Genomic DNA, 15615 nt, shown 5'->3' on the forward strand with positions numbered 1-15615 from the left:
ACCATCGCAACATGTATTAAATGGTCACAGCATTAGGGAGGTTGAGAACCTCTGCTGTAGACTTTTCCTGAATAATATATAACAGTGTACACGTTACTTGTAAATTCTCAGGCCAGGACCAGATAGCTGCTTATATTTTTTCCAGCTCCAAAATTCTCTTCATTCTAATTTGGCCTTTTCATTTTTAGAGACAGAGAAAACAGATTGCCCTGTTTACAGAGCTGCATGTAGAAGACAGGCTAACACTTGCTAGCTCCGTGATACACTAATGTCAGTCAAATTTGGGCATTCATATAATAGTTTCAGACTTTAGGAGTGGACATACTTTGCTATACTATTTGCTTTGCTAGTACTATAATGTGGAAAATACAAAAGAGCTTTTTTTATATAATTTGCTTACATTTTTGCTACCCTGTTCTCTCTATTGAAAGAACTCCCTTTGGTGATCTCTTTGTGATGTGTCACTGGCAAATCTGCCAGAGAAGGTCTTGTTTACTTTCTTCTGATTTTATTGGGTACAGATTCTTCTGTTGACATTTTTTTACTATATATACAAGCAACATTATATGTACTGAACAGGTTCTTATTATTTATATGTTTAGGATTATATATGTGATACTGTATATGTGTGTATATATATATACATATGTATATAATAATATATGTAATCAAGAATTAGAGAATAGAGCCCATGAATTTGAGAGCTGCAAGGGATGTGTGGGGAGAATTATAGGGGGAAAAGAGGAGGAAACGTATCTGTTATATTTTAATTTCAATAAGTAAATAATTTTTAATCTATTAAGCCACTTTTTAATGGATCATTTGGTTTCTGTTGAGATATACATTGTCATTCTAACAGCTTCTTTGTTGTAGATAAAATACTGCTTCTGTTTGGAGAATATTTTCTTTGATTTCTGTATTTAGAACTTGTATCTTGGTGTGGATGTGTGAGTTACCTTGAAAAACTTTAGTTTTTATTTCTTTAGTTTTATTTCTTGTCCCAAATTTGTTGTCTTCAGACGTTGATTCGTCTTGAGTTCCAGTGATGTGGGGTTGGATCTCTTGCTGTCGTCCCAGTCTTGTTGTCCAGCCTGCCTAGTGAACCTTTTGTTGTGGTTTTACTGTTTCCTGGTTTGGCAGTTTCCACTTTGTGCCTTCTGTTTGTTCACTGAGACTTCGTGCTTTATCCCACTGTCCCAGATGTGCCTATAATTGCTTACTGGAGCATCTTACCTGGTTGCATCTGACTTGTTGGGTAAGCCTGGGGTTTGTCATCCATCCATTGGTTACCTCTGTGTTTTAACTCTTTAGTTCTTGATATGTTGGAGTGATATGTTGAAACTTGGACATTTTCAAATTGTGTTTTGAGACTGTGTGTTATGTAAACCTTCTGTTTGCACTGCCATTTCCTGACCCTGCTTTGTCAGAATAGTGGGTGTCTTCCTGTTACTGACAGCAGATACAGTCTAGGTTCCCTGTTTACTCAGGTCGAGAGAAGGATGCTTCTTACTACTGCTGAGTGCATATGAGATTCCTTCCATGTTATCTCCACTGCTGTCACTGGGATTGAGTGAGAGTGGGCTTGTCCACCGAAAGCCTGCATTGACTCTCCTGCTGGGACTTTCTGTCTCTTGTGTGGTTCAGTGGTTGTCAAGACTCCACACTGGACTCTGGCTGCTGAGAATGGAGCAGTTTCAGTAGTCTTTGGCTGCAGTAGAGCAGCTGTAGTCAAAGCTTTCTGTCTTACCAAGCTGCCACCTTAGTGTTCCTTTAAACAGAAAGCAAGCTCTTGTTTACTTTGTCTATACTAGTTCATATTTCCAGGTTGCTGGCGTCCTCAGTTCCACATCTGGCATATATTAGCCAAAGAGAGCACAGGGAATTCACTATTATATTACTCCTTGGGTCCTGAAGTGTTTACCGTTCTGCCTCTCTCAACTTTTCATATCTTCATAGATAGACAGACAGACAGGCAGGCAGACAGACAGATTGACTGATTTATGTTTATTTATCGTGCCATGGTGTGTATGTGGAAGTCAGAGGAGTGTGCTTCTTTCCCTTCACCATATGGGGTCCCAGATCAAACAGGTCATTCAGGCTTGCTGGCAAGCACCTTTTCTAGTTGGCCATCTTACCAGCCTCCTCCCTTAATAGATTTAGAAAAAACCTTTCCTATCTTTTATATTATTATAGCCAGGGTCTTTAATTATAATTTGTAGAAATAATAGGGAAATGTACAAATACTTTCTATAAAGTAGCAGACAGCCAGATGTACATTTGATCTGTTTGTATCAGATACAGAACCATTATCAGGAAACATCACATTCTGGGTATTTCATGTGGTTTGTACTATGTGCTCACAAAGACTGCTGGAAAACACTGTCTTTATTTAAACTGGAATCATTGCTAATGTTTTTAACAAAAACCATTTCTTTCTAGGAAATAATGCAAAAGGTGTCTCAAGGCTCCTGATCAGTGAACAAAGATTTGAGAAAGACAGCCAAGCTCATGTTTTCTCCTGATCAAGAAAACCATCCTTCCAAAGCCCCAGTGAAATATGGTGAACTCATTGTCTTAGGGTAAGATCTCGTCATGGTGAGACATAACCCAGTATGATGTGGTGATTTTGGTCTCTAGGGTGGAATTGTTGTGGATTTGTGTTTAAGAATTTGTACCTTATTTCCAGAAGAATTAAAGCTAATACTGTTACCAGTTTAAGAAATCCATGATAGCCATATTTATGCCATTCTTAAGTATTGAGATACTGAATAAGGGGCTGGAGAGATGGCTCAGAGACTCACAGTAACAGCACTTGCTGCCCTTAACTTCCAGTAGAACTGAGTTCAGTTTCCAGCACCCACATCAGGTAGCTCACAGTAGTCTGTAACTCCAGATCCAAATGATCCAACAGTCTCTCCTGGCCTGCAAGCAACCACACACATAAATAAAATCTATTTTTTAAAGTACTAAATAAGCTTTACCTTGTCCTGCCCTAGAAAATGAATTGTATTTTCTGTCCAATATTTTGAAATTTTTTCTTTAACTGCTTGGTCATCTTTACCAAAATTCCCCTTTCCCTTTCTTGCCTTACGTCATTTTGTACATCTTAGTATGTATTTATTTGTTCTTTCGCCTTCTGGGGTAGTGTTAGTTTGCATAAGGACCAGGTTTGCACAGACCTATGGGAGCAGTAAGAGACTCTTAAGTACAGTATCTAACTATCCGTTTGCATCAGTTACCTGACTAATTTAAACTCCTGGAAAAAATCTGAAGAGTGGAGAATAGGTGATTTCATTATTTCAGTTATTTTAACCTAAACTTGGTGTAACTGTGAGATGCAAGTACAGTCTGTTATTAAGAGAAGTCAAGAGACTGAAAATTATGAAATCTCCTGTCCTTCTGGCACTTATTTTTGTCCTAAATATCTGGTGCTCTATACTTTGTAATGCCTTTGAGAACCAGACTAATGTAGCTTCTTGTTTATTTAAAGCTTAGCTTTGTATGGGCACTTTGCCTGTGTGGATATCTGTGCACTGCGCAGACACCTGATGCCCACAGGGGTCAGAAAGAAGCTTTGGCTTCCCTGGGACTGGAGTTAGAGAAGTTGTGAGCTGCTATGTCAGTGATGGAAACCAAGCCTGGGAAAGTAAACCAATGCTCTTAACTGCTGAACAACCTCACCAACTCCTGTTTGTGATGTCTTGACGGGAGGTCATAGATCCCAGGTCCCATTGTTTCTCCCAGCAGTGCTAGTGGTATTGCCAAGAACGGGTCATCTGTACTGGCCAAACTCAAACCAAACTTATGTTGGATGTGATGGCACATGCCTGTAACCCCAACATTTGGGTTACTTTTAGAAAACTAATTCTTTCGGCCTGTTTAGTATACCAGTTTTTTGGTTTTGAGTATAGGATTAAAATGATGTATGAGATAGAATTCAGTAGTGCCTGGTTATGGTACATACCTAGATATGTTTAAGTTTTTCATTTTTCCCAGTTGTTTTATTTATATTTCTTGTTTACCCCTGAGGTTTACAATGTTGTAGAGAAATGATTGAAGGACTGAAGCAGCAGAAGTAGGTGTGATCAGTACTTGGACAGGAGGTGGCAGCACACCAGTGTTTCTCAGGTCGCAAGGATTTAACAAGTCAGACACTCGTTATTCCAAAAGTTTGGCTTTTAAAGTGTTGGGTTCACAATTAGAGATAGCTGCAAAAAAAAAATTACCTTGAAGAGTATAGTCACATGGAATCCAGCACCCGTTCCTCAGCTCTGGCTCGTGTGGATAACTCAAAGCTGTCTATAATATTCTTGTGGCTCAAAACATAGCCAGAATTTCATCTTCCTTCACACCCAAGCAGCTAGTCTGGAGATCACCAGTTGCTAGAAGGGAATTTGAGATAAGTAATTGAGAATTAATATACGTGGAGGGCAAACTATAACCTTTGTTTTGTGATTGCATAATCCTTAAAAGAGATCAACTAAACTGCTTTTCTGTTCTACCAGATATAATGGGTCTCTCCCGAATGGCGATAGAGGAAGGAGGAAAAGTAGGTTTGCTTTGTTTAAAAGACCTAAGGCAAATGGGGTGAAGCCCAGCACTGTGCATATTGCATGTACTCCTCAGGCTGCCAAGGTAAGAGAGCGCTCTAAAGATGTTAGCTGGAAAATTGAACTATTCTTTTGTGTGGTCTATATTCTCTAATGCTTCACATTTCTGTTTCAAATTTCTCCTTTTGTTTGGATTGAAGAAGAGACTTTGGAAACATGTTATTTGAAAGGCTGCCAAATGGAATTGCCTCTTTCTCCCACCCACCCACCTACCCTTAGTGACAGACCAGGGGCAGGTAGGAATTAGAAGAAAATATCCCCAGTTCCTAAGGCTCTGTGGGTCCTCTGGTTTTTGTTTTTTTGTTTTTGTTTTGTTTTGTTTTGTTTTTCGAGACAGGGTTTCTCTGTAGCTTTGGAGCCTATCCTGGAACTAGCTCTTGTAGACCAGGCTGGTCTCGAACTCACAGAGATCCGCCTGCCTCTGCCTCCCGAGTGCTGGGATTAAAGGCGTGCGCCACCACCGCCCGGCTGGGTCCTCTGGTTTTTATTTTGTTCTTGGCTTCTGACATTCATAGCTCCTGCCCCAGTCCCTTGTACACAGAGTGGACCTGGGCAATCATTGGGTTGAACGCAGACAGAGGAAGAGCATTCCTGCTGGACCGTACACTTCTTACCCTCCAGGCTTTATTAATCCTCCCAGCCCTGTTTATTTCCTCACCAGAAGCTTTATAGGCTGGACCTCTAAGACACTGCGCCTTTCTTAGACATTTTGCCTTGGAATTCCTCTCTTTCCAGTTTATAACACAAACTGAATTCAGTTATACAGTATCCAAATATAAACAATTACAGAGTTCCTTGACTTTAGAGCTATCAGTAGCCAAGTAGCCCTGGGGTGCACGTGAACATTACAGCATATGTGGTTAAATATATGGTGGAATAAATGAGATGCATTAAAGTTGGTATATGTTGCTTGTTTTCAGTGCCTAGTCCCCGAAGTTAATTAGATTTCAGCTTTGTTTTATATCCAACGTGGATATCAAGCCTTGATTTGGCCTCCTCTTGGTCACTATTTGAGAGCCAATGAGTGTGTGAGAAGGGGTGGTCTTTCTAAGGTGTTTCCTCTTGCACCTTTGTAGAGGAGGATTGTGTTTAGTGGGTGGAGTTGTTCTTTGTACCCATGGAAGTGCTCTCAGAATTTGGAATATACCAGTTTTTCAGTATGAAGACTGTCCCACATGTTACAAGATGTTTAAGTCCTTGGTTCTAAAAGTCATTTAGTCACTAACATTGTGACAGCCAAAAGTATTTAAATATTTTCAGATGCCTCTTAGCTACATAATACCTCTAGTTGAAGACCACTGTCAAGGGAAATATATATATAATCTACTTCTAAAATACTTTCTCATTTCGTGTGTGCTCATCCATGTATATGTGTGCAAACGTGTTTGTGTGTGTGCCTGTGAAGGCCAGATGTCAACATCTGGTGGCTTCAGAGTCTCTCTGAACCTGGAGGTCTTTGACCTAGATGGACTGGCTGGCGAGTGAACTCAAGGTGTCCTCCTGCCTCTGCTTCCCTAACACTGAGCTGTCTCCCAGCCCTACTTTCTCAATTTTTTTATATTATCTTGTCCTTCGTGTTTTAGCCGTTAGCTCCTTTTTAAACAAAAATCTCAGGGATTGAAAATTGACGAATGTCAAATTTTTAAATTTTTCATATATATATATTAAAGAAAATGAATTCTTTCTATATGTCTGGCAGTCATCTAGGATGGATTTAAACCCTGCCTTTCAGTAGGACTCTGGCATACCCCAATGTAGTTCTTAGTAATAGCTAAAAGATAATTACAGCCTCATTATCCCCAAACTCTAGAAATTAAGAGTTAACCTTCAGAACTACAGGTTTTGTTCAGTGGTAGGGTTATATCCTAGTGTGTGATGTCCTGAGTGTTCGATCCCATCACAGCCACTACAGCAAAGCTAACGTCAGCCCTGTCGTGTGGTACACACCTGTATTCTCTGTTCCAGAGGCTAAGGAAGGATGGAGAGTTGGAGATCAACACGGATAGCACCTTGAGACCATGTCTCCTTCCCTTGCTCCCCTAAAGAAAATTCCAGAAGTTAGCAATTATTTGAAAATTTATTCTCTTAATATAGAGTTTCTGTAGATTTTAAAACAGGTGAAAACAATTATACGTATGAATACATAAATAATAATTCTCTGTACTGCATTTATGAGGATGGATACTTCTAGAGAAAGGGACATAGAAAAGGCATGAGGGTAGCCTCAGTTATATTTCAGAGTATATTTTAAGAAGAAAAAAAAAAGTGGGGGGAGGCACCAAGATCGTTCAGTGGGTTAATGAACTTTGCATTAAGCCTGACTGCCTGAGTTGGATCACGAGAGGAGAGAACTGACTCCCACAAGTTGTACTGTGATTTCCACATGTGTGTGTGAGCACACACACACATTCACAAACAAATAAATGAGGTTTGTGCACAAGACAGAGTCTGATTGATTGTCCATACCTATATAACTCAGCCCATGGAAAACTAAGGAGGATCCAGAATTCATTCAAGGCTAGTCTGCATGCATAGTGAGGGCTGGGTCATCCTAAGCTATGTAAGACAGAGTTTTAAAAATTTAAAAACCAGAAAGGAAGGAAGGAAATGAAAGCCAGGTGTGATGACGCACACCTGTAACCACCACACTCCATAGAAACTGAGATAGGATTTTAAGTTTAAGGCCAGCATGGACTACAGAGCCTGGCACACTCAAAACAAACACAAACACAGAAGCCTACTGTAGTGGCTCATGCCTTTAATGCCATCACTCAGGAGACAGAGGCAGATCATAAAATCTGTAAATTAGATGCCGGCTTGGTCTACATAGCAAGTTCCGGGACAACCAGGGCCATGTAAAGAGATCCTGTCTCGGAGTAGCACACGGACAGTGAGAGGAAAAGTAGCACTTTAAAGCTTTGCTAAAATCTGGTGTTTGGTGCTTGGGTATTTATTATCTTTAGATATTTGAAAATTAATTTCTTTAATATTAAAATTTCAAAAGGCCTTACCTATTACAAATTAACTAAAAAATGAGAATAAACATTCCCCCCCTCTTTGCTTTGTTCACGCTTGTGTCTTTTTATCTGTTTTCCTTTTGTACGCCTGTTTCTACGTCCTTACTTCAGTGACTAGGTCTCCCTTCCATTGTCCTCAACTCATTACCATAGGAAGCCTGAAAAATACAACAGATCAGTGGACGTCCACTTGGACAAGTAAAAATGTGCCGTCGTCGTAGTGTCTATTTCGCCTTGCAGTGTTTAATCATCCTATAAATGTAGTGAGCAGCGGGCTGCGTTCCTGCCACCCGCCTCCCGGCCACCTGGCTAGCTTAGCCCCGGAAATAACAACACACAAATTGTATTCATTTAAACACTGCCTGGCCCATTAGTTTCAGCCTCTTATTAGCTAATTCTCACATATCTTGCTTTAACCCATATCTAATAATCTATGTAGCACCACGAGGTGGTGGCTTACCGGGAAGATTCTAGCGTACGTCCATCTTGGGCCGGAGCTTCATGGCGTCTGACCCAGAGAGGAGAGGCATAGCGATTGCCTGAAGCATCTGCCTCATATAAATTTTTCTGTATCTGGTTCAGTGTATCATAAAAACTTGTTGTCTGTAGGATTATAAAGTGAGCTGATAATTCTCACATAACTGTATAATTCTTTACATCACTTTAAAAATGAGAGTTTTTTTCTTCTTGCAAGAATTTTGTGGGTTTTTTCCTCACCAGAGAAATACTGCGTGTAGGTTTCAGTTTCCACATGGTAGTTGATTTTGACTCCATTAAATTTAAAGTACTTTAAGTGAAAAGAGTTTAAAGTGTATGTTTTTGTTCTTGTCAAGTGTTGTTTAACCACGGAGCCTGTGGAACCACAGTCAGAAATGAAGTTATAGACTTTCTAGCCTTTGCCCTACATTCCAGGAGGGAGATACATGTGTGTGGCAGATATTTTACTTTCTTTAGAAAAGAGATTTTTTTGTTTGATTGACTGCTAATTTTTGCTATTAACTTTTTCATTCATAGGCAATAAGCAACAAGGACCAGCATAGCATATCATATACTTTGTCTCGAGCCCAGACAGTGGTGGTTGAATATACTCATGACAGCAACACTGATATGTTTCAGGTATTATATAACATAATTTTTTTTCTTTAAAAATGAAAAAACTTAAAAAACCTATTGTTGATTTGCTATGATTTGATTAAATATTATACTTTCATAATGTATGTTTAAAATATGTATTGATTTTTGAACCCTCATATCTAAAAGTCATTGTAGTATTGTTTAAAGCTGGGCTTTGAAGCTAGAAAGTTGACTTTAAGGTTTAAGATCACTTGCTACTCTTGCAGAGGATTGAGATTTGGTACCTAGCACCCACGTACGTTAGGAGGCTCATAACTGCCTGCAACTCAGGTTCCAGGGGATCTAACGTCTCCTCTGGCCTCCAAGTACACTAGGCACACAAATGGTGTGTGTACATGCATGCAGGCACTCACACATACACATGAAATATAAAAGGAGAGGGGGGGGGAGAGAGGAGAGAGAGGGCTGTAGGATCTGAGTTCCTGACAGACTTGTCTTGGCTACTCTGTGCCTCCTCTTCCTCCTCTTTAATGTGCAGAGAAGATCCTCATGAGCATGTGCGTGGAGCATATGCATATCTGAGGCAGCTGTCTAGTTAAACTCTCAGTAAGTGTTTGTTGTTATTATTCCGAACAAGAACTCCAGAAACATTCTGCACATAGTTGGGACTTTCTGTTGCCACCATCTCCTACCTTCCTCTCTGTTTCTATTTCCATCAACTATAGGAATTTGGTTTTCAGCACACATCTGGTCAAAGCTACGAATATAATGAAAGTCTCTCCCTCTGGCTCCCTTTCTCTGTACCAACCTGGTGCTGACATTTATTTTATATACTGGTAGATTACAGAGCAGTGGAGCCCAGAGACACTAAAATTCTTGATATTTTATCTCTTCATGTTAGGCTTTCTAAAGAAACTTAACTAGAATTGACTATTATCAATCAGTTAAAATTGTCCCAGTTAGGTTTTTTTTTTTTCGTTTTTCTTTATAATACTAAGTAAAAACACCTAGGGAGGTATTTAATTTTGATCATTAGCAAAATATGTTTGAGGCTGATCTCTTGTCTAGCTCTGTAAATAAGATGTAGATTTGTTTTTTAAGAATATTATCTTTACAGTTATTATTAGAATATGGTGTTTGTTTCTCTTCCTTGTTTCTACTAAACTAAATAAACAACAACCTTAGTGATGAAAGATTGGATCATGATAAAAATAACATAATAGTAACAGTGTTTTTCCACATCATTATCAACAAGCAGTTTTTAAAATGTGGTTAGTTTTTTAAAAATCAAGATGACAGGTAGCTGTTTACTCACAGATTTGAAATTTAACTTTAAAAAGTACCTTGTATTTATTTATCTTATCCTTTGTAGTTGGCGCTTTGTTTTTCTAAGTTAATTTTACAATATTAAAAATGTGTTTCTACAAGCATCATCCATATGAAAATTTAAACGTATCTGCACTATAAAGTCTAAGAAAAATCAGAAACCAGTCTAGTAAATTAGCTCAGTATTAAGGGATGAATTATCTGCCTTCCAAACTGAATAAGAACATTCATGCTGAGCCTGTCAGGTCGAAATTCAGATTCCAGTCCAGTCCAGTTATATGTGGCGGTACTCCTCAGTGTCTCACTGTGAAGCAGACTTCTGATGGGTAAAGACTTGAGTCTTTCTTTAGTCTGTTCCTTCTGACCAGGTTTAATAGGATTTCTGACAATAACCAATCAGTGGAATAGCATAAGGTGTGGTAGATTGACAGTTCTACTTAGAGCTAGGACGTGGTACATAGAAACAACAGGAAATTGGTTTAGATTGACTCTGTGACCTTTTTAAGGCAGCTCTTGAGTCTGCTCTTATCTCCTCTGGAAAAGTAAAAACATATACTGTGGCACAAAATTTTAATTCCAGCTACTTGGGAAACTGAGGCAGGAAGAAGAAGAGTACTAGGTCCTCGTGGGCTGTATAGCTGGACCCCTCCCCAACACAAAGGCACCCTGTTTGCAGAGAGTTGGGATTTTCTACGTGCCATCTTTAAGCTGTTAGTATATTACAGAGTTGATGACTTCAAGACACCCGCTGAACCAGTGACATGTGCCGCTTTTGTCATCTGTCTCACTCACTTCTCTTTTCCCCTTCGACTTTCATGATGCAGGGGACTGCTTACTTTCTAGCTCTTTAAGGATAGTTTGTTTACCTGACACATGCCTCACCTAGGACTCCAGCTGCAGACCTTACTGCTCAGAAATGGAAAAAGGCCAAGGTCTGTGACAAATCCTACAGCCTACACAGAGAATTCTTTTTCTGTGCCTCCTTGGGAGACCTTGGAACAAAGTACCTTTGAAGTACTGTTCTTTGAAGTTTGGTTATTTGATGTCTCAATCCTTATCAGTGTAAGTGGTTCAAGGAGAGCTTGTTGCTAAAAACAAGCACAACCAAAAGCAAAAACTGACAGCTGCTAACCTAATAGAAAGACCCAGAGCAAGACTGTATATGCAGCCGTTTACAAGGATCAGTGTTGGTGGACAGCTTCTGAACCCAACAATAGTTTAGCTTGTTTAAAATGATGTTCTGAAGTTGGCATGAAAGATTTACCCACATTCCGTGTATTCTGTTAAGGTGGGGTGATATATGGTAGATAGATTTCTACCTTAAGGGTTCAAGTCTATGGCCATGTAAGAACTTCAGCCACATTGGATTCTTTATTCCCCAAGGGTCTCAGAAATTCCATTGTATGTTCCCACTTAATTCTGTACTCCAAATGACTGCTGTATCAGAGTGTGACAGATTAGTTTTCAAAGGTGTAGATGTCTCCATAGTTAAGTATTATAAGTTTGAGCTTTAGAAATTTCAGAGGCTTAATGTTTTTAACCGTATCTCTTTCTTGATGGATTCTACTGTGTTCTTTGAATTAAGTTATATGTTCTTTTTTTTTTCCTTTTAGATTGGTCGGTCAACTGAAAGTCCTATTGATTTTGTAGTAACTGACACAGTTCCTGGAAGTCAGAGTAATTCTGACACACAGTCAGTACAAAGCACTATCTCAAGATTTGCCTGTAGGATCATATGTGAGCGCAATCCCCCCTTTACTGCTCGGATTTATGCTGCAGGATTTGATTCATCAAAAAACATCTTTCTTGGGGTAAAAAGCTTTTTTCCTAATGCATTCTTTTACACAAGTTTCTGTTTCCAAATTGCATATAAATAGAACCTCACTATTGTTACAGGAAAAGGCTGCCAAATGGAAGACATCTGATGGCCAGATGGATGGCCTGACCACTAATGGTGTTCTTGTGATGCATCCACGCAATGGGTTCACAGAAGACTCCAAGCCTGGAATATGGAGAGAAATATCAGTATGTGGGAATGTGTTCAGTCTTCGAGAAACCAGATCAGCCCAACAGAGAGGAAAGATGGTAAATACTTCTGTATAGCTTCTTTTTACAACAATAAACAGGATGAGTTGAAGTGGATGTTGTGTGTGTGCTTGCGTGTGTGTGTGTGTGTGTGAGTGTGTGTGTGTGTTGGTTTTGTCAGCTCTTAGACGTAGTTCTGACACACGAAAACTAAGACCATCAAACACTGACTTCCAAACACCAATTTTAGATGATAGTGTTTTGTTCAATTAGGAAAGATTAAGCATCTATTTTTTGTGTATGTCTTTGACTATACTTAACTAATTAAAAATAATTAAGTTTGTTGATTAGTCAGGTAATTAAATCATAAGTTATCTTTTGTCTTGAAAAAGAAGTTACTATTCAGTGTGTTGTTGATTTTCAAATTCAACATTTTTATAACTTCTGCTGAAATTTCTATTTCCACATTACACATAAATAAAAACTTCCTTAAGTCTAGCAGGTAGCCTGGAAGGGCTGCCCTCACGCACTTGCTAGGACTTATTGAGAATCTAATGTAAACACAAGGGTAAAAGTGGTTTTGATTCTTTTCTGCTTCAGGTGGAAATTGAAACCAATCAGCTACAAGATGGCTCTTTAATTGACCTTTGTGGTGCAACCTTGCTTTGGCGTACTGCAGAAGGCCTTTCCCACACTCCTACTGTGAAGCATTTAGAAGCTTTAAGACAGGAAATTAATGCAGCTCGACCTCAGTGCCCTGTAGGGTTCAACACACTAGCCTTCCCCAGTATGAAGAGGAAAGACGTTGTCGATGAAAAACAACCGTGGGTATATCTGAACTGCGGCCATGTTCATGGCTATCATAACTGGGGAAACAAAGAAGAACGTGACGGAAAAGATCGTGAATGTCCTATGTGTAGGTCTGTTGGTCCCTATGTCCCTCTGTGGCTTGGATGTGAAGCTGGATTTTATGTGGACGCCGGCCCTCCCACCCATGCCTTTAGCCCTTGTGGGCACGTGTGTTCAGAAAAGACAACGGCCTATTGGTCCCAGATCCCACTTCCTCATGGTACTCACACTTTTCACGCAGCCTGCCCCTTCTGTGCACATCAGTTGGCTGGTGAACAAGGCTATATCAGACTCATTTTCCAAGGACCTCTAGACTAACAGTGTCTGTAGGACTGCATTATAAGTTTATAAGCTAAGGGAGTTGGGTTTTCCAACCCGTTGTCCATGTAAGTTCCTCTGCTCTGGTCATTTGCATTAAGATGAAGAATTTTTTAAAGTATTTATAATAGCAATTTCTGAGAAAAATCTGGGAAACTCAAGCAAAGGAATTTTTGAAAGTTCCAGACTTCTGAATTCTGAGTTTTAAAACTATATTTTGAGGAGAAAAAGACATAGTCTAATCTGATGCCTTCGTTCTAGTGTTTTGAATCAGCACCCATCCTCAGCGTTGAGTTGTTCTGTATAACCGAGGGTCTGTTGGTTCAAACTATGTTAGTTTACAATTTGTTGCAAACATTGTAAAATACAGCAACATGTATATTAGTTTTTTCTATCTGTCTTTATCATAGGGAATACTTTAGAGTGTCGGGATAGAATAGCATGGTGGTGATGGCGTCACACACTCTGGTGTGAAATAGTTTAGTGGGCGCATAGCTCAAAGGACTTGCAGTTAAGAAGAAAGACGAGAGCTTCCTTCCCCAGGCGCATATAAGTAGGGAATTTGATGAATTAGAGTATTTCATAAAACCAGATTCACATTAATTACCATTGTCTAAGAGGTGTTTGTTTTTAACCACATTGAAGTTAATCGGAAAACGTTTTTCTCCTTAATGTTTCTCTCAAGTGTAGTACTATAACAAAAGCTAACGCTAAGAGACATTTTATATGCTCCTTTGAATATGCAATCTAATCTAGATGATCTATTTTTCTCCCGTGGTAACTGATCTGTTTTTAGTGCCAGCGACATTTGGCAAGTTTATTTTTTTGGATATAAACTGTGGTTCATCTGTTCACTGTTTCTAAAAAAAAAAAAAAAGAAAGAAAAGAAAAAAAATCCTATGAGAAAGTGCATAAATTAACAAGAAAAGAAAATTACTTGATTTGCTTTTAGAAAAAAAGCGTTTAGTTAATTACTCTGTATTTGATTATTCCAGGCATTAAAAATCTAGAGCTACAAAGGGTTGAATGACAGTAGTACCTCCCTTCTAACCCAGCAGACCAGCCTTAACTCTGTGGGCTTGACCCCTGAGACAGTGGCCTCGGTGTGACTCGTGGACTGTTTGGCTGGCGGGTGAAGGCAGTGACAGCAGAGGAGACCACACCGCAGGCCTCTTAGTTCTCTAATCCCAGTATGTGCTTTGCAAGACAGTTTCTTCTCACCCTAGCCTTTCTTTAACTGCCCCGGACGTACCGACAGTTGCACTACACCAGACCCTTTCAGCGCTTGTAGAAAGCAGTGCACACTAGGTTAGACAAAGTTGTCTTTCAGGCTTCTGGTTTCTTTCCCTTTAGTTTGCAAAACTGTATAATACTTAATTGACTATTGTCAGGTTTTTATATGTGGTAGTATAGCTTTAGTTTATCTTACTACATCAATGTTTCGGTTTTCTTAAGTAAAACAAAAAAGTCACTTAGAAGCCATGAACTATTTTATTTTATTTGATTGTCAAAATTCTTTGTTTTGAAAATGATCATTTGGGTTCACTCAGGAAATGCATGTCAAGAAATTTGTATTATAAGTTAGCTGTGATGTATCAGTAACTGCTGGTTATTACCCTTTTTTCAAAGAAATGTAATTGATTTTGAAGTATTCTAGTCACATGCTTTGTGACTGCAAGGAAACCTAGTCCTGTGTTGTGTTTGTTCTTGTCGTTTCTGTTGAGGCTATATATTGTAGCTTAATTTTTATTTGCAATTAATTTATTCAAACTAAGTAAATACTTTTCAAAATAGATATTTGAATTTGTCTCTGTGGGTTCCTTTTTTTTTTTTACAGTTGAGAATGGGAAGCCAGAAGTGATAAGTCTACCCCGGACTAAACAGATCTGCTCCACTCTCTGATGTAGTCATATTAAATACATAGGCGTTTGCATTTAGTGGGACACTAAAGTCTCTGTTCTCTAGGTTAGGCCTGTTAGGGAACTGGAGTCTGAGCTACCTGAATTATGCTTGTGATGATAAAGGTTCCATGTTCTTCCCAGAAGCCCTGAATTTTTGTCTTCTATCAGCTAAGATATAAAACATGGCTCATTTTCTATGCAACTCAAGTTTTTAAAACTCAGAAAATAAAAATTCTAAGTCAGATGTTTTTGTTCAAGCACTTTGAATAGTAGTTCTGTTTCTTTGGCGGTGCCATACTTACTCATCTGTGCTAAAGGAATTTCAGGGCCTGGACAGGTGGCTTAGCGGTCAAGAGCACTTGCTCTCGCAGAGGATGGGAGTTTCATCCAGCACCACTTGCGGCAGGTGGCTTACACCACATTTGATTGTCTCCAGGGAATCCAGTGCTCTCCTCTGACCTATGAGTGCCTTCACCTGTGCATGTGCAAACACCT

At 39.2% G+C, this 15615-nt stretch overlaps 1 protein-coding gene across 1 annotated transcript in view; it reads left to right on the forward strand.

Annotated features, from left to right (window-relative positions):
- Peli1 (pellino E3 ubiquitin protein ligase 1) overlaps positions 1–15014 on the forward strand; it is a 57227-nt gene extending 42213 nt beyond the window's left edge. Inside the window, exons 2-7 of the mRNA XM_038329435.2 lie at positions 2440–2579; positions 4506–4635; positions 8642–8743; positions 11641–11838; positions 11924–12112; positions 12653–15014. Of these exons, the coding sequence (XP_038185363.1) occupies positions 2509–2579; positions 4506–4635; positions 8642–8743; positions 11641–11838; positions 11924–12112; positions 12653–13219 (1257 nt within the window). The 5' untranslated portion in view covers positions 2440–2508 and the 3' untranslated portion in view covers positions 13220–15014. The remainder of the gene's footprint in view (positions 1–2439; positions 2580–4505; positions 4636–8641; positions 8744–11640; positions 11839–11923; positions 12113–12652) is intronic.
- Positions 15015–15615: the final 601 nt, after the last annotated feature.

The sequence above is a fragment of the Arvicola amphibius genome, chromosome 1, assembly GCF_903992535.2.
Source record: "Arvicola amphibius chromosome 1, mArvAmp1.2, whole genome shotgun sequence".
Lineage (NCBI taxonomy): Eukaryota > Metazoa > Chordata > Mammalia > Rodentia > Cricetidae > Arvicola > Arvicola amphibius.